The sequence below is a fragment of the Vanellus vanellus genome (genome assembly GCF_965231255.1).
Source record: "Vanellus vanellus genome assembly, chromosome: 1".
Taxonomy (NCBI): Eukaryota; Metazoa; Chordata; class Aves; order Charadriiformes; family Charadriidae; genus Vanellus; species Vanellus vanellus.
In genome coordinates, this window is record NC_138905.1 from 29,349,347 (window position 1) to 29,369,346 (window position 20,000).

At 37.4% G+C, this 20,000-nt stretch overlaps 1 protein-coding gene across 1 annotated transcript in view; it reads right to left on the reverse strand.

Moving 5' to 3' along the window:
• Positions 1 to 20,000, reverse strand: part of FOXP2 (forkhead box P2) — a gene marked incomplete at its 3' end in the record, with an annotated part of 437,141 nt that overhangs the window by 45,935 nt on the left and 371,206 nt on the right. Inside the window, exons 6-10 of the mRNA XM_082496807.1 lie at positions 15,098 to 15,235; positions 13,727 to 13,924; positions 12,052 to 12,217; positions 5,415 to 5,628; positions 3,697 to 3,801 (exon numbers count right to left, since the gene is read on the reverse strand). Of these exons, the coding sequence (XP_082352933.1) occupies positions 3,697 to 3,801; positions 5,415 to 5,628; positions 12,052 to 12,217; positions 13,727 to 13,924; positions 15,098 to 15,235 (821 nt within the window). The remainder of the gene's footprint in view (positions 1 to 3,696; positions 3,802 to 5,414; positions 5,629 to 12,051; positions 12,218 to 13,726; positions 13,925 to 15,097; positions 15,236 to 20,000) is intronic.

A 20,000-nucleotide genomic window follows, 5' to 3' on the forward strand; every position in this document is an offset into this window, starting at 1 on the left:
GTTTAAACACTGACAGGAGTTTAAATACAAAATGTTAGCTGTCACTATTCATTTAGCTGATTATGTCAGATGCCTTCGTTTTGAGAGATGGTGGCACTGTCACCAAAAGAAACAACATTCTGACAAGTTCAAAGAAGATTCTTGAGGTCATAATTTTACAGTCACACCACCTAGTCAAAGACACAAAAAAAATGGACAACGCACACTAAGTAAGAAAGAACACAACGCCGTATATCACTTTGCAGCTGAAAGAGGAAGAAAAGAAACACAGCAAGTTTTATACAGCACTAATTATTTCATTAAGTTATTTCTTTCTACGGTATTGCTTTTGTCACCCTGACTATGATGCTTGGTCACTATTCTTTGTAGAGTTTACGCGTGCTCTCTTGCCCTAGAAATAAACACAATCTCTTGGAAAGCTGGCCTATCTTCTCTAGCATGATTTTTTTTTTTTCCTTGCCTCTGTAGATGAAAACATTACCTGCCTTTGTACTGCAGCTTGTGTTATGTTTGCTGGTGTCTGCTGCACGCAGGTTAGAGAACACTTCTCTGCTGGCTGGAATGGTTTATTGTAAACCTTTCAGTCTAAGCTCTGAAAGTCAAATCCTTCCTACCTAAACTGACTGAGGACCAATGGAATGATAATTAATTTTGCAGACAAGATGCAATGAAGTTTTGTCATATGTTACTGCACTCTGACATTTAAAAAAAAAAACCGTCACGATGAACTGCTATTAAATGCTTTTAGTGATCTACTGGGTTCCTCGCTTAGAGACCAGCAAAATGATCAGCTTCTGTCAACGCCTGTTTCACACCAAAATTCTGCATTTTCATAAGCATTTTTGACACTCTTCTAATTGTTTCAGCGCCTGGCCTTTCGTTTAAATCTTGTCATCTTCTTTCTAGTTATGTCACAACTTTTTCTGATCTGTCTTTACATTTTGAAGGTTTTCTCAAGCCAAAAGCTGTTATTTTTACTGTACAGTTGAAACTGATCTCACGTGCATGAGCAACTGTAATCTAACACCATTTTGTCAAGATAGAAAATTGCTCCATAAAATATAAACCGTGGGTTTGTGTCTAGAGTTGAAGAATATCAAAGAAAAGACACAGGATTACGTTTTCCTGTATATACAGAAATATATTATGGAGAAGATTGGCTATACTTTCTTGAAACCAATGCATATATTTCCAAATACGAATCTAGTCCACAGCACAGAAAGTATCATTTCTTTAGCAATTCAGGATATCTCAAACGAATTCTAGATAACCGGAGGGTCCTCAAATTATCTTAAAAATAAAATCCATTCATACTGGATAAACAAAAATGAAGGTGAAAATAGCTTTTGTGGCTATAATCATTTATTGCAAGTTATTCGTCACTTCACCCTAAATCCTTTCCATTATTAGGAAAGTGAAGCAAAGCCAGTGTTTTCTGTCTTAATCCTCCTTCTCAGATGCTCTGCACAGTATTTTTTTTTTTAAATCAAGCTGCTAGGTAAACCATTTTCTGAGCACAAGAAGTTGGAGCTCACTTCATAAACCAGGCACTCTTCAAAGTTGTCATAAGCATATTAGAGAAATACACGCTACTAGACTGGGGTAGTGTACCTCATTAATATTTCATTTTGGTACAATATACTTGCATTAACTCTCTTAACACAGGTATCATATTGTTTCAAGTCAGAGAACCTAAAACATCGTAACAAAGATTAGACTAAGAGCAAAGCCTTGAAAACTACAGACATTAGTCCTGTCATCCCCTATAAAGTTAATGGGTCGGAAAAATGGTCACTCTTTGGACTAAAAGTTGATATTTAATTGAAAGAAAATGTTTTTTAATTGTAATGGGGATATTGCATTAGTGTGAACATGAAAAGGTACTAAAGAAACTAATGCAAGGTTATGTATTGATTTCCATCTTAACGCTGGTGTAAAATGAAAGAATATTTCTACTTCATAAACAACCTCGCCTACTCAGCACCATGGCTTCTTATTTGTTTTAACGGCATAGAAGACAGAATTGAATGAAAAGAAAAAAAAATAATAAAATACTCCCAAACATTTTTTGCTGGTGCATAGGACAAAATCCATGACACTGCTGTAAACCCCGACTGACTCTGCCACAGAATTATCAAGATGTTATATGTCGCTTTCACATTTTCCGGGGTTATCTGGTTCAGAAAAGCAAGAGCATCTGTAAACCTAGCACTACACCGCCTTAATCAAAATGGTTTTAGTGATTGTGGATTATAACGAGAGACCTGACGTAATGGATGTGCAAAGTCTGCCCACAGAATTAGCATCACTATAGCCTAGCAGGACGGATGCATTTCGAAAATGGAGTTTTTCTTGAAAAGGAGAATGCTCGAGTTAAATGAATTTCAATTCTTAGTATTAATAATACTTAGAACACTACGTTGCATTTGGGAGATTTCATTTTCCTTTTAATACAAACTTATGTAAATCTGGTTCTTTTAAATCCTACAGTTTTTCTGCAATAACAAGCCATTATTTTGACATTCTACTTAATGCACTTGTAAACAAAAACTTCTCACAAGTGATACCTGCCTAAGGTTTCCAAGTCAGTATAAGTTACTTCATTTAAAACTGAAAGACAGCATTAGAGATGGAGAAAGCATTGCAAATAACTTTATGAAAAGTATTGCTATAATTCTATTATAAAAGTTATTGCGATACTGAGTACTTATGGTCTGTTGTTAAGGTGCTTCTGTTATAGACCCTGTAGTCTACCATTTGTAAACACATCTTTTTGATGTTTCTGCCAACATCCCGGCAACAAAGCAGTGCAATTTCAAATGAGCTAATTAACTTAATTGTTGATGAAGCATGAAACAGTTCATTCACCCTGTTAGCTGCACCATGACAACATAAGAGTCTCAGCCCCTGAAGTTACTCATCTATATAAGCCTATCTGTAGCTTTCCATTAAGATCTATTGCACGCCAAAATGAGTATGGCTCTTCTGACAAAGACTAGTCCATAATGTACATAGGTAGAAAATCAGCGCTGTTGTTTAAAATTCAAATGAACATGGAATACTAGTAACTACTTAAAAAAAAAAAAAAAAAGGAAAAAAAATATGCAGAAATCCGTTGTAGTTTGAAGTTGCAAATGAAAAGCAAAAGCTGTGTCACTTATTTTCTAAATGCCCCGATTTCAACAGTAGCTGGCAAAACCAAATACTGGAAGTGAAAACTTTTGACTTCACTGTTCAGTCCTGAAAGGTGCAAACCCACCTGTTCACAGTGTTTTTTTTTTTTCTGTGTATCTTGTGCACATACAGGAGTAAAAGCTAAAATGAACGGTCACGCTTAGTCCTTTTTGCTTTTTCATTTATACTACACACATTGATTCCCACTCTACACAAACTGTCAGAATATTAAACGTGCTTTTTCATACCCCTACTATCCAATATACAATCTAAAGCATCTCTTCAAATTTTCTGCGGCTCCATTTCAGTAAAGGATAAGAGGATTAAACACTGTGCTATTGAAAGGCCTGCAAAAGTGTTTGACATGAAAGAAAGGATAACAATTTGACCCTCTGCAGATAGCCTCGATTATCCAGTTGCTTGGAATACACAAAAACATCTCTAACATGATTTACAGTAAAACTTTGTTCATCACCTTTCTCTTTCCCTTGCCTTAAACAAGCGGAATAAAAATCCACCTACTTTAAAAATTGTCCAAAATCTTCACAAACGCTTTCACAGCCAGGCCATTTGCAAACTCCATGACCATAGAGAGTATGGGAGGCCCCAGTCTCCTCATGTGACGAGCTGTAGCAAAAGAATAAGGCATCAGATTCATCTCAAAAGCCATAATCGTTGGAGGCTGATAGCGCCTGTCAGGTTACGATCAGTGACAAACAGGTCAAAACAGGTCAATTTAGCTCAGAGCAGTCAGAAAAATTTAATCGTTCTATTGAATAGTTCAACTGCCAAGGCTAGATGATGTTCCAATTAGAGAAGAAATAGAGCCAAAGATGACTGTTAATAAAGGATGAAAAAATAAGATGACTGTATAATACCATATGCTAATTCTGCCATATGACCTTGGTGTAACATTTACCTATAAATAAAAAATATACTCAGAAGTGATCAATTCTGAGAAGAAATATGGAAGATGGATAGTCAGAGTTTACGAATATTGTGAATGACACAACGAAATATTTGGATTTTCTGCTTAAATGTGTATAAAAATAAAGTTGCTTCCATTAATAAATATTTTTGTTCACAAGCATTGCTTCCATTACCTAAGTGGCTTCATAAAAAATACCAGCTGTATTCTGTGTCCTTTTTTGGAACCTCCACAATGGCTACAGTTATGAACGAAACGTACAGTTATCAAAGAAATTCAGGGAACTGTCCCATGGAGGTGGGTGTCAGCTACACATCCCGAACAAAGAAACATTCTCTGAGATATAACCACAAAAGTAATACTCAATAAAACTACTACTATAAAGGTATTCAGAGAAGTATCAGGTTTTGAATAATACAAAATAACTATAGAAAAATGTTCTCACATTCACGAGGACCAGAGACACTTAAATTATAGTCTCCTATTATAAATATTAAAATAATTCAATGGAATATTTATTTGAAAATACAATTATTTACAATTTATGTTATGTAGATACAAATTAAATTTCATCTTATCTTGAGATCACCTATATCTGACTATAGTAAAATATTTACTAATAAGTGATACGGGTCCTATGTACTCTTTTAATCCATTATTTGAAAATTCAGTGAAGAATATCCACCAATGTGTCTGAAAAATGATTTTAACTTTATCCATATAGTTGAATTCCACTGTATTACACTAACACCACTGAAAATTTGTATGAAATGTGTCAACTGTGTTACTGTTGTGCATATAAAAAGGAAAATTCAGTGGTTTTCTTCAGAAGAGATGAACAGTATGAGAACTGCTGGAATGTAATAATTTTTAAAGCACTTTTTACATGGAAGCTTTGCACTGAATTACAGCCTTGACAACCACGATATAGGTACTTCTATAAGTAAGGGCCTGACTGCCAGATGTGTTAACTTGAATATGAACGAAACTAGCACCTACAAAAGTGCCCACAATTCTGCATTTACACCTCTAAACCAGCATATTGTATTCTGGGATTTCTAACTTTTACGAAAACGACCATAAACTGGTGTTATAAAACCACAGGCAGGTAATTGTCGTTGCATCTGTAAAATTAGATGTCGTTATGGAAAATGATGCCCTATTGATAAACAATTCTGAAAAATCAGGTCTCAGTGATCTCTTAAGTAACCTGTATTAAGTGCTATTTTGTGATTGGAAATACGTGACTTATGATGTTAAACAACAACTTTATGTCAAAAGATAAGCACAGTTGAAATCTCGTCAGAATTACCTGTCTCGCCTTGCATTTAGAACTGAAGACTGTCCATTCACTATGGAATGATGAGTTATTGGTGGTGATGCTTTGGAAGTGGTGGAGGAGGTAGTAGAGGAGGAATTGTTAGTAGTGAGGTCTAGCCCTCCATGTTTAATGCCATTGTCTTCCATACTGTGAACTCCAGTCACTTCTTTCCATAACTGCTGAATCTCAGCAGGACTTAAGCCAGCTATAAAATGAAAGAGATCCCCACTAATATAACAAAATAAAGTTTCATATAATGAGCTCAGTGTTATTAATGGATTAATGCCAACAATAAAGCTGATGCTGTTTTTCCAGCATAATCAATGTGTAGTAAAACATAAATTTCATTTTCCTTCTGTCAGAATCCAGGTAATCTAACTGTCTTCTCTTGTGTTATAAACAGTCAGTTAGAAATCACCAATTTTAATAATATTATATACTCCTTATGAAAACATTGATCAAGGATCAAAGAGTGAAAGCGACAAAGAGCTTGCAAGCACTTCTTGAAAAGAAAAAAAAAAAAACAAACCCAACCCTAAATACACTTCTGGATAAGATTTTCATTGTCTGCTTAATCAATTTCTTGACATGGAAACATAACTCAATGCATCCACAGTTAACTCAGGTTTTATAATTCCTCTTAATCAAACACGTAATGGAAAATAGAAAAACATATTAGACTCAGGATACAAACATTGATATTCTCTTTAAGCACTTAACAAGAGCAGGGAGTGGGGGAAGAAGACTGGAGGGAGAAAAATCAGGAGACAAAAATGAAATCAATGAGATCATAACAGGTTTAACATTTGAGCAGAATGCATCTGACTTTAATGAATGACAGCCACATATTCATTAGTCCTGTTTAATATTTACAAAAATTGTTCTGTTTAGAAACGTGCCTTAAGAGGCAAAACCGAAGCGGCTATTTGGAAGAACAAAGCCACTACAGCACAGAGCTAGATACTGGTGACCGCTTCAGCTGTTTGGTACCATTCAGTGGAACCAGACAAACAGAAAGCCAACAAAACTGCCCCGTTTACAACTCCCTCTACACAGATGAAATTACATGTAGCGTAGCCCATCAAATTCCTCCACTATTTTTTTGTCCAGTCCTACTGCCGAAAACAAATCGGAGGGTTTGGCTAGGAGAAAGGAGAGTCTGTCTCACCAGCCTCCTGGGGTCATGGGCAGCCACACAAAATTTGGAGAGGTTCTCAAACTTCTCTGCTATATGCACAGCACTATTCTGGAGTCTAGCCACCAGATCGTTGCAGACAGAGATTAAATTTGCTCTCTGCTCTGCTTGTAGCCTGGAAACTCGTAGTTTCCGGGATTCATCCTCGGCCACAAATAGCAATGTCTCGTAGAATGTACCCATACGTCTGTGTTAGGGTTGTCTGGCTCAAGTTGAGCACTTTGCACAAAGCCATGGAAACTTCCATTACAATATGCTTCTGCCTGAAGTAAAGACTCTCAAACCACAGGCGAGAGAAGAGCTGTGAACGTTTTTTTATCATGCCACCGAACATGTAGCTAAGGTAGGAAATGCAGATTTTGAAAGATGAAGAGTTCATCAGAAGTATATGCAACTTCTGTCACTGCCAGACTTTTTACGTTTGACATCTCTCTTTTGAAGAACATTAAATTAAATATAGAAAAGAATGAGAAGCCCAGAGAGCTTCTTGTGAAAGTTCTGGTTTCACAGCCTTTTTTTTTCAGCCTGACATGGTTTGGGCCAGAGGTATCTTAAAATTTAATTCTGTCTTCTGTACCTTGTTTCAACAAGTGAAATTAGGTAAGACATGCTCAAGGTATCTAGATCTGTTGGAATGTAAAACTTTTAAAGTGCTGATATTGTCTGAACTAAAATTTGGTCTTTTTTATTTTATGAAAGAGCTCAAATTTATTGTCCTTCAGAAAAGGATTAAAATGTATCTATTAATTCAAACTTTTCATTGAGTATAGTTTTGTTTGGTAAACAAGATATATTAGGAAGATGTAAAGATTGTTTTTCACTGTTTGGCAAATCTCTTTATTAGATAATGTTTTGCTTTGAAGACACAGGAATTCAGACTACTAAAAGAGATTCAATATAAAAATATGAAAAAGCACAGTAAGCTCCTTAATACTTCTCAACAGCCATCTCACCGTCAAGTATACAAAGCTATTAAAAAATAGACTAGTAGTGATTTAAAGAAATAATTTCGGGAGGTAGTGTGGAAACAAATTGGTTGGAAGGTATTACATTTTTTTAAATTATGAAAGGAGGTCATTTTTAGACTACTATTTTTGTGTCCTGCTTCTCTACCTTGGCTACCAACACCCATTGGCAAACTCAGTTAATGAGAAAGTGAAAAAAGTTGATTGGCACCTAAGTCTTAAAACTGGAGTTCATATCATATTTGTACAGTGAAAAGCTAGATTTTAAGGAAGCAAGCAAAGAAGCCAGGCTCTAATTTACTGCATTAGAGAGATGGGTAACGGGAGTGATGGTAATACTAGTTGTAATTGTTTAATGAAGGTAAGTAATTACTGCCGTGTTCATGAGGTATGTTCGAGCAACACTGCAAATAACCCATTTTAGTGTGGTAAATAATAGTTACCCGCAAACGTAATCACAGATCAAAATGAAAAGTAATGTATTCATTTAGGTGGCATGATATACGCAGTACATTATTTCCTTCAAAGTCTTCCCTCCCTCCTGCTGTCGAACAAAATAAACTAATTTTGTATTGAAAAAAAAAATAAAACCCAAGAATAAACCCATCTGTTTGAACAATCAGAGGGCAACCATGTCGTTGTGTCTTGCAGCGAGAAAACTTTCATCAGAGCTCATGAAACTTTGGGCCCTGGGGGAGCCGGGTGAGAGCCACCCCAGAAGCTGGGTGAAGGAACGAGGGCTGGGAGCAGCTGGAGCACCGGCCCTTCCCACGGGCAGGGTTCTGCCGCCCCTCGGGGCCACTGCTGGGCAGCCACTTCCTCTGTGGGGAGCTACGGATGGAGCTGTGTCTCCAGGCTGCCTAGCTCACCTCGATTTATTTTAAAAAAATCGGAAAGAAATTTCTCTCTGGGCTCAGGCTGGTTAATTTTATCACTTCTTCAGAGCACTTTGAAAGGCTGCCTTTTAGGATAAAAGGATTAAGGGCAGGCACTTAAAAAGTATAAAGTTAATAAGCGGATTTGTAATTAATTGTAAATTATGGCAATTTTGTAGTTTCTGTATCTAAAAAAGTCCAACTCCCACTTTACAAGAGACCTGTAAAATGGCTGACAGATATTTTAGTCTGGATGTAAAAGCAGGGTAAGTTTTAAAGTTTCAGAGGTTGTGATAACCCTCAAAATATCCTCTCCACACTACATTAAAGGAGAAAGGATCAGAAAGAGGATCCAGAGTGGGATAAAAATTAGGGACTGTAATGAAAAGGGCAAATACTGATTTGCTATTCAGTTTACTAACACAAAGAATTTTGGGACTCGAGATGAATTTTATAACTCTTTTCACCACTATCTACTCTACTTGAATGTTTGAATAAATGCTTAATAAAACTACCGCTTATAAAACCCATCCATGCATCTGTTTTTGGTTTTCCTACATGGCCTGATCAAAACTTAGGGGTTTGGGTTTGGTGCTTCTTAAATTCATTTGATTATTGTTGTCATTTACAGTCCTTTGCGTCTCGCTAGCAGCGATGCAGCACCACATGGAAGTAAATCCCAGCGAGCCACTGGCTTTGGATGTGGCATAATGAAGATCCTGACACAAAATAAATGCTAAAACACCTCTTGTATCTTATTTACTATATCTGACCATCAAGAAAACGCGGTAAACAATCCTGTCTTTTAAAGGCAGAAACTCTACTTGGAGCAAATAGTGTTTATATACGCAAACCTCACAGCTGTACTTGGAAGTCAGGTCTTTTCATACTAAGAAATGCAAAACCCATGCTCTGCCACTAATACTTTGTGCTTTAAAGGACGCTTTATGACCAATAACTTATGAACATGAATCCCCGTGTGTTTCTTTCATTGTTCTAGCTGTCCACGTAGCACAGCAATCTAAATGGGTGCATATAAGAATATTTGTGTTACACACACGTAAATCCTTCTGTATAGTCGTATTATACATCTTGCAGCACAGTGGAAGGAGAAAAACGTTGTTTTACCACATCCAGTGTGCACTAACTTAAAAAATTCTGAAGGTTTAATTTAATACTGCCACAGAAAATGCCTGCTAAATTTTATAAAACAAAGGAAATTTGATCCTCTTACTTTTATGCAAACCCCAATGCAGGGACATCTATGTTACATCTATTACGTACTACTTGGATTTTTAAATGTTGAATATATTTGGATGTATTTGGATGTGTAAATTTAAGATTTATGAGAAAGCCACAACAGATCTGAAGCCTACTCAGCTTCATTACATTATTATGAACTGGACCGGGTGCTGTACTTTTCTATGAAAGACACAATGTGCTGTAAGAGAAGCCCACAGAAAGAACCCTGAGCCCGTCACAACTCTGTATTTGGTTCTCTCTTTGTTTTAGCACCTTACTGGAAAGACTTTCCTTCTCACCCTTGTCACTCTAACTTCATCTCGCCTGGCACGGAGTGAGTGGCCTTTCTGGAGATGGAGAGAGGTTTTCCAGGAGAAGCTGTCTTGCGTTTTTAAAGTTTGCACATCTACTTCAGGGCTATGAAAAATTGAGGTCCTATAATTTTACTTGTGTACCTAAAGGAATCTTACATGCACAGTAGATGCTAGAACTAGGAGAGAAAAATGGAATAATTAAATACTTGACTGGAATTCATTATAATTAAAAAAATCAAGGCGGAAACAAACAAGAGATTAATTTACTTTAAAAAGAACAATCCAGATATATTTGAACTGTAAAATTTATTGTATTTCCTTAGAATCAATCTTTTTTGTCATGACTTCAGTTATGCTTAATTCTTTCAGTAAAAGAAAGTTCTTAAAGAGAACTGTTTACTAGTTCTCCTGAAATGTATTGAAAAAGGTATTATTTTTTCTATGTTTTTCTACTAGTGGATGAATAAGCGTTGCATTAAACTAATGCATAACAATGCAATTGGGTAGGAGTGTTGAGAGAAATCTATGGGGATTGCTTAATGTGAGAGAAAACCTGAGGAATTCCTCTTGCAACAGATGGCACAAGAGGAGGTTGCAGAAGGTAAAGCTGTTCGGAGGGAGGTTGTGTTTCAATTGCTTTTTTCCATTCTGGTCCAAAGTGACTCTGTACAAAAGCTAACCAGCATCACCAGTTTCACGTGTCCAAATTCATGAATCAGCTTACCTCCCCACTGCTATTCTCAAATACTAATATTATAGTGTGATAGCTGACTTAGGACTCTTTTTTTGTTGTTTTAATTTTTATGACTTTAGGTATAGCTTGTGTCATAGCTTTTTCACACAACGCAATGCATGGAATTTACACATTTATTTGGAATCTCTGCTTTCCAGGGACTGAGGTTTTTAGTGGGTAAGTCTTTCTCACGCCTTTTTTCTATCTTTTTTTTTTTTTGTCTACACTGTTGTCTATATACTGTGTACTTTGCTTTTGCTCATCTAATTTCTGAAGCTTCGATTTCATAATAGTTATGTGGTGGAGGAACCAGATACATGCGTAAAGACCAATTAAAAGTAATGTTACCTGTCATGAACACAGTCTAAACAATGCTCATTGCAGGACTGGAGAGTCAGAGATCAGAGCATTGTGTAATTTTTATGACAGACATTTAGCTTGCCTCTCTATGGTAACACAAACAAACACATACCTCACAGGTTATAGACAAAATCCTTAAGATGGGAAGTCTTTGGCCTTATCTTAAAATGTAAGCAGCGTTTATCTCCAAGTTAATTTACTTTTCAAAAGTGCGTGCCCTATTTTCTTTCAACCATGAATGTATTTGTGTCAAGTAGTAGATTTTGAGCTTTTTTTCGGCATTGAGAAATCTTGATCAAAGTGTCAAAGGGGATTTTTTTTTTTTCCCGGAAAGTTTTCACTGTTATTTGTCAGTCATAATTCATTACTATTGGAATCAAGACCTTCAAAACTTGTTGTCATATTTAACATATTTAATACAAAAGAATAGCAAAGAAAATGAATCCTAAGGTTTGTCCCTAAATTCACATGACATAAATTAAAGATTCAAAGTGCTTTTCAATGCCAAACACTTTCTTTTCTTAAAAGGAAAAAAAAAAAAGTTATTTTTAGAATGGATTGAATATTACTGTCTGATATATTTTATATCTGTTCACTTATATTAAATGAAACGATAACATTTCCACTAAATCAGATTTCAGTAATTCCTCAGAGAAAAGCAATGGTACTTGAATTGTGTTGCTATCAGAAATTGTTTTCAGCACGTAAGGCTAATAAATATGCATCTTTCACTTAACAAAAAACACTCAAAAGCTGTGTTCTTCCATGAAAATACGCTGTCAAATTTATCAGCCTCAAGAAAATTTGGTAATATGAGTAATAAAGTTCTAATAATAGAGTATGTTTAAGTGTCATAACAGGAAACTGCTGAAGTTCAGATGCAAATGGAACGGTTAAAAAAGATGTGCGTTATAAATTAGTCCCATCATATATTCCTGAAATACCTTGTGGCAGAGACTGGACAGGAAGAGCAGACTGGCCAGGTGGGATGGAAATGAGTCCCTGACGCTGAAGGTTCAGCAGATGTTGCTGCTGCTGAAGTTGTTGCATCTGGAGGAGCTGCTGCTGGAAGACAAGCTGCTGGGCTGCCAACTGCTGCTGCTGCTGCTGCTACAAAGGGAGAGAGGGAAAAAAAAGGCAAATGCAGTAAAGTGTGCAGTGAAGGCTAGTAAGCCAAAAACATAAAATCAACTCCTTTCCCTTTAATCTCAGTTATTAAATAATAATGCTATTTGCAGAATACTCAGGCAGTGAAAGCGTTTGAAATTTTCTACTATATTCATTCAAGCTATTATGTGTTAGGGAAATGGCAAGATACAGTTAATGACACACTAAAGAAAAGGGTCAAGAGAAAGTATATAACAACAGCTGTTTCAAACCAAAAAAAAAAAAAAAAAAAAAAAAAAAAAAGCCCAGCTCATGGCGGATGATAACAAATTTATCTATGCTGAAAGTGTAACTCTTTACAGGAGCCTGTGATTCAAAGGCACTCTTGTTTTTCCAATTGACTAAGTTTGGTCCGCAGTGGCCCATGAACGTGGTCTCCAGTGATCTATTAGTAAACTGGGATGTAGCCTTCATTTCACTGGCCTGTTAGCTCTCTCTCTTCTCTCGTTGGAATATATTAAAAGGAGCACTGCATTCAAGGCAATGAAGTGCCCTATTATGGAGCAAAAATATAAGTTGCAATTTTGTGAGGCATTTCAAGACAAACTGGAGTCTGCAAAGACTCAGGAGGCTACGAGAAGGCAGTCACACTTCAGAGAAAGACAAGCTGCTGTGGAAGACCTTTCCTTTCTAGTTTGGGGAAAAGAGAAACTTCTGATGCGCTCACTGGAAAACAGACTGCATAATGGAGCAAGTCATGTGGATTGCCCAGAGCCTCCGGAGAAATACGGGAGCAATTTCTATTCCGTAGTTGATGGCTGTCTGAAATTCTATTCACAAATCCAAACAGAAACAAAGCCTCAGGAGGTCACAACTGCTTCCTCGACGTTTGCATAATGGGCAGCTTGAAGACAACGTCTAGGATACCTGCTGATCAATTTAACTACTTCAACATGTTTTGTTTGTATTATGTTTATATTTGATGCAGTTTGCTGACAAGTGCAAGCCAGGCCTGAGAAACCCGCTTGTCAGGTTGATTTATGAGCACATCAAACTGTAACTTTCTACTCGCCACTCCAAACCTGCAGTAGCAGTTCATTAATCAGGGGCCTGTGACTTTGAAATCTGTGCTCAGTCGCTCTTTTTCAGCCCCGGACTAAATTTGCATGCTCTCTGAACTGTGCCACCGAGAAAAGTAAGGCTCCTTCCCCAACACAGATTGCCTGCGAATACAAGATAATCAGTGCTGTGTCCACCACACCGCTTGTTCCTTGCACACTCGGATTCGTTAGCGAACATTAGACGACAGCAGCGCTAGACCGCCCAAATCCCGTGTCTCAGGAAGGGGAGCAGGAGAATTATAGCGGCACCGCTACTAAGCCCGGTAAAAACGTACGAACAAATCTTTGATAGCTGCATCCTCGCCACAGGAAAAAATCTAAACTAGTCTTGTCTTTTGCAAGCTTCTGACAGCTCAGGCTAGTATGCGTCAGCGAGTGTCTTAGCTCCTACCTCTTTTGCTTGCTTTCCTGGATGCTGCTGCTGCTGCTGTTGCTGCTGCTGCTGCTGCTGCTGTTGCTGTTGCTGCTGCTGCTGCTGTTGCTGCTGTTGCTGCTGCTGTTGCTGCTGTTGCTGCTGCTGTTGCTGCTGCTGCAAAAGCTGAAGATGTAACTGCTCTTGCTGTTTCTTGTAAAACTCTTGTAGTTGTTGCTGAATAAACCATTTTGACTTTAATAAATAAAGGCAAAAGTTTCAAGTATTATAAATCTCCTAAACTCTTCTAGATTGGCATATGGTAGCGTAGCCATTAAGAATCACCTCATAACAAAAAATGTGATTTGAAGAGGCAGATCTACATACATTTTTTTCCAAGGCGGTTCTGAAATTTTCCAATGCAGATTCCAAAATATCCTAAACAGAAGGGTATAGAAAATCTGTATTCTAAAGGGAATGCAAGAGCCAAATTAACTCCTCAAATAACTATACCTAAGTTCCTCACATGTCCTATATAACAAATCAGAAGCTGTACTCATCCACTTGCAAGAAACCTACAAGTCACTAAGGCCAAACCAAACTGTCTGTTTCTTAGGGGAAAAAAGTAATTAATCTGTCAATCTGTTTAGCGGGAAGCAGGACTCACAACTGAAGGTGAATTGCCTCTAATGATCACGTACTGGATATTAAAGTGTTTAAACATACAGCGATTGAGCTATGACTATGACGAACACACACATCATTTTCTGTATGACAATTAAGAACCCAACGAAAAACCCACTCTGCGTTACACTGAGGTACTGATCACTGACACCATCTTTATTGTACGAATAAGAAGTTCATGGATTCTTCGCTTAGCTGCCGGATTTTGTGCTACGGAAACAGCGACCTCTTTTTTTTTTTAGCCTTATCTGGGACAAATTTTTTGGATGTGAAAATAAACAACATAAAAAAACTTTTTCCCATGATGAAACAAGCTGTTAAGTTCAAATTTCATAACCGCATACCATTTATGTGACTAAAGGGAGCGCTACAGTGTTATGAATTTTAAAGCAACAATTATCTACAACTCTATTTGCACTTCCTTTGGCAAATCTACAATTAAAATGTGCCTAAGCACTTGAAAATTTAAATATCAATTTGTTCAGTCTTTGTAATGCATCTGCCACTGCTGCTGCTGCTGTTTTTAATGTAATATTTAATGTTTCAAAATTGCAATTTCACACTTCTGCAATTAAAACAAATTTAAAGACTGAGAAGTTTCACATTTCTTTTCATTCTTTTTGGTGTAACGAGTGACGAAATACTACAAAATAAGACCCATAAAATCTGGCTGACACGTGTGCGAATGCCCTGTGCTGACGGTCCAAAGCAGGTAACCCACATTACCTGCTGCAACATAACTGCTTGCTGCTGCTGGAGAAGTGCTTGAAGCTGCTGCGGAGACAACACTTGCTGCTGGAGAATCTGCTGCATTTGCTGAGGGGTGATCACCTGGGGAGTCATCATGGCCACTGACACAGGCACCTGCACAGGGAAAGAAAGATATCATCGTCAAACACATTTTAGTTCGCCTGCACCACAGCTGTATGTCTTTTTTATTTTGTACCAAAGACGGACCGTAATTTTTTACATAATATTTATCACTGCAAAGTTCCAGTTTCAGTCAGAATCTGTTATTTTAAGACCACAGTACTGTGGCACTCTATTTCCAGAGGCATCAGATTCGATCAGACTCAAGCTTTATGTTTCGCATCTCTTATGTATTCCTGCAAGAAATTTAAGCATTGGCTAGTACAAATGTGTATTTAAAAATAAATGATCACATGGCAGGGCTCTCAACACTTCATAATCAATCATCTTATCAAGTGTCATAATGTTACGAATAGAAAAATCTATTGAGACTGTTTCAAAAGATATGATTAAAACAGACAGTAAAATAAGTATCTTAAAGCAGTAAATGTTTTACACAATAAAGGCACTTAGCCTAGAAAAATATTTGCGTAATATATCACTTCAGTATAAGAAAACCTTTCTTGCTCTGCTAGTCTTTTAAGCAGAGCTGATTTATACAGGAAAAAAAGCGCCACGGACATATCGGAGTACGGAGCGAGGGCCGGCACCTCAGTCACCGGGTCTTTGCAGAGAGAAACGTGTTCTTAGTCACTCCTAACTGAAAAATGAAAGTTGAGAAACCTTGTCATGAGATTGTTAGCTTGTCCACTAGAATTTAAGAATGCGTTTTTGTGTAGGTGCTCTTTGGGACACAGCTCGATTGCCTGTTCATTATATACTGAGATGAAGCGTGTGCGTATGTACAAACACCCACATACACCCATGGTCTCAGGAACACATGTGTGAGCGGGAAAGAGGCAGCCAGTATGTGTGGTTGTATGTGAAAGAGAGGAAAGTCCCGTGGAAGAGCCTGAAGCACGTGCTGAGCCGCTGCAGCAGACACACTGCGTGAAACCATCGCTCGAGCTAACCAGCACACAGCCCAACAGCTGTCAGCAGGCCAAGTTTTCCACCCATGAAAAAGCAGCCGCTCGCTTGTCTAGCAAAAGTCAAATGTTTTTTCTGTATATAATAGCAAGCTGGCATATAAATATGGCTCTGTGAGATGCTTGTAGGACATTCCAGTCTTCTGTAAATCAGCAAAAATAATATTATTATGAATAAAATAAATAATGAACATACCTTAAGAGGAGAAACTTTTCTAATATTTCTACTACTTGACTCTATCCCCAAAGACTTTGTATAAATGTAACACTTAAAGGAAAGAAGGAAATGCAAGTCTGCTGAAGTTTACGTTTAGAAGAAATTACTTCATCTAATATTACACAGAATACCACTTTTCACACAATTCATCACAGCACAATTACGGTCTTAAAATATTGACTAATTAAGAGCCTGAAAGTAAAAGCACCAGCCATTACTAAAAGGCCTGATAATCTTTTGCCAACAACAAATGAATTTTAAGAATGAGAATTCTGACGGCTTTACTCTAAACTACAACTGGAAAAGACAAACCAGACTTCCGCTCAGAATCAGACACTTGTGGGGAGGAATTTAATCTGAGCTATCACTGGACTCCTTCTATAGTCAATAGAATAAGGAAATCCTGAGCATAGTTTACATGATCTAGTTTAGGCATCTGTTTTAGTATGGGATTATTCCCTCTCTGAATGTGCCCATCACACTCCTTTGAGTGTAGACGCACTCTGAGTAGACACCTAACTTTCAGATGGTTAATGTTGGTTGCTACCCTTTGTGACACCAAGATGTTTTTTAGTATTGGAAAACCACATCTCTATGTAAGAATATTTTGTTCTAAGTCTACCTGGTCCGAAGGGCAGGACAAACAAGCTTTTACAACTTTGGGATGCATGAGTGGAGAGTACAATTCACTGACTGGAGTCAGTGTTCAATTTCCCCTGAAGTTAACAAGAATTTCCTCTGTTTACGTGAGACCTGAACTTGCCGTCTTGTAACAATTTTGCCTCAGTGATGCTATTCAACTACCACATGTCACACAGAAATGAGAAGGCAGAGAGGAAGACGGACACCTTCTCAATTAAACCATTACCTTTAACCTTTAAACCCTGCAAGAATTTTCCTAACACTTATATGCTTACTATAATATATAGCAAATGGTGAAGGTGTTGCACACTTGCTACTCCACTTCTCCTCTTACCTTTGCGTCCCTTCTACCTTCCCTGGCTTACATATTTTCAAACACAAAAGTCGAAATTCTGATCTAAGCAGAGTGAAAATCAACTCAGCTCTGTGAGCGGCACTGATTTATTCATGCTCCGTGCTGAAGACTCTAGCCAGTAAGATGTGCAGTAAGATTCGTGCTGCTGCACTCGGTCTGGAATACAGATTCCCCTTCACCAGGCACAGTTCTGCCAGCTTTTGTAGTATCTGCTCTGAATCGCCCTGACTGTGTACTTATATTTGGAGGCACACCAGCTTTGCAGTACACTCTAAGAGCTTTTGTCTCCAAAGTCGTTCATCCTGTATTTTTCAACAGACACTTTCAACCAGATAAGCTGAAGTAAAGAACCTAATTCACCTGTTTTTCAGGATGATGGACAAAAGCATGACAAAAAACTTGCAGTCCAAACCATTAGTAAAAATACATATTTTACATAGATAATATTGCCTTTAACAGAATTTTATGTGAGGTTCCATATATGTGTATCATACCTGACATATATCTTCTCTCCCATAGGTAAAGGACAAGGCATTCTAAAAACCGCTTGAATTTTAAATTACCAAAAACGTATTAAGCAAAGAGATTTCTCTAATTGTAATTAGGTAGTATAAATTGGTACATTTCACAGCCTTCAGTGATATACCAGACTGCACTTTATTTCTTACTGGCGTAGCGTTATTGTGCTATCTGGATCGGAAGACTATCAGAAACCCGCTCTTTTATGGCCAATTATGTGCATTATGTATATTTCTTTGGTTTAGTGTCTGCGTTTTTCAAGATTTCTGATCCAATTTTACAAAAATGTAGCAAACAGGCAAACTCTGACTCTTTTTCATAGAAATCTGTCAATATATCTGAAGTCAGTTCAGGCAGAGGACAGTAGAGGGACCCAGTGAAAAGATATGATCAAGTGAATGATGTGGTTCATCTGAGTGGGCCACAAAACTCCCAACAAATTCTTAGTCAGACCTCTCGTGAAAAACTGAAGAGACAAAGTGAAATGTGATTTGTAACTGCAGCCCGTTTGTTACAAAGCATCCTCAAAGAAATTGAACTCCCAACTCTGTCATGAAGACGACCGGGTACAGCAACCCTACAAAACACAATGGTGCGGACAGCCTCTGAAGAACACTTTAATTTGTTAGCTTCATGATGGAGGCGTCATGTTTTGAAGAGCTTCTCATGTTTCTAATGCAGGCTGTCCCCCATTTCTTTGGATTAGCTTACAAGTCCCAATAAATAAAACTATAGATACATAAACAAACAAATTTTTAGCACATCTAAGTCGCACGTCAGGCAAAAGCAACAGTAAACTGCTTTATTACTACATGTGAATGTACTAATAAAAGCAGAGGTATGACGCAGAATGAAAATATTGATAGTAGAATTTAGATAGATGAACATGGCTGCAGAAATGAAGACCAAACTTCTTTGAAGACTAACAAATCTGTTTTTTACCCAGATCAATTTAATAAAGAAATGGTGGGAGCTGAGCTTGTGTATTGAACAGCACTCCTCTGTCATACAAGAAAAATTCAGCTTTACCAGTAAAGAAGTAAACACTCATCTATTGTTCCTATGAAATAAACTAAAACAGGAATTGTATACATTTATAAATTTTTTATGTTACCTACAAAAATCATATTACTAATAGCACAAACGGAAGGCAGCATAAGTAGCTGCACCTTCAGCAACCTTTTGCATTTTTTAGAAGCCTTGAGAAACTGCACACGTTTTCAAGAAATGTTGACCAATCTGCCTTTGGTTAAAAGCGCATACAACCAAAGGAGATAGATACACTATTTTTATTCCAAGTTCCTTTTATTTTGAAAGTCAGGTATTGATAATGAAACTTGACCTTAGTTTTCAGTGCTTTTGAGGACAATCACAAAATCACATATATTAGTCCCATTCGGAGTCAGTTCAACGCACGTAGGAATTATTTGTTACAGATAGAGGAAACAAGTCACAGCCTTTAAGTAATTAATCCAAAGTCACATGATATTTTAAGTGGCAGATCTGAGAACAGAACTGTTCGGTAAGACAAGTCTCTCTGGTTTACTGAAAGAGGTGTAATTAAACATTTAATGGAGAAACTTCTCTCTTTAGGATCCTTTTAAAAATAAACATAGATGTGAAACCATATGTTTACAGTGCAGGATCGAGCTCCTTAGCAGGAAAAAAATATTTTAGAAGAAGAAACCACCGCATCCCTTCTCTTCCCCCTTTGGTAGTGTGTAGAGTGTCGCTTGCCTGGTGGCCGGTTCGGCCTAAACCACGACGCTACCGTAATAACAACCTTTTGAATCTTTCTGGTTTTACGATGTTGAAAGCAGCTGAGAATGAGCTGAGTGATATCTGTAAGCTGTTCTTAACTAGCGAACAGGAATACATAATGATCCTCCTAGATGGACGATACATACTGCCCAGTTTTATACAGCTCAAGTAAGGTTACACGCTTCTGAAGCATCCTGAAAATATAAATTATGATACAAAGTACGAGCGTTTAGCAATAAAGAAACACTAAAGCACATGCAACAGGAAGAAAAGTAACAAAGATATACCCATTTTGCA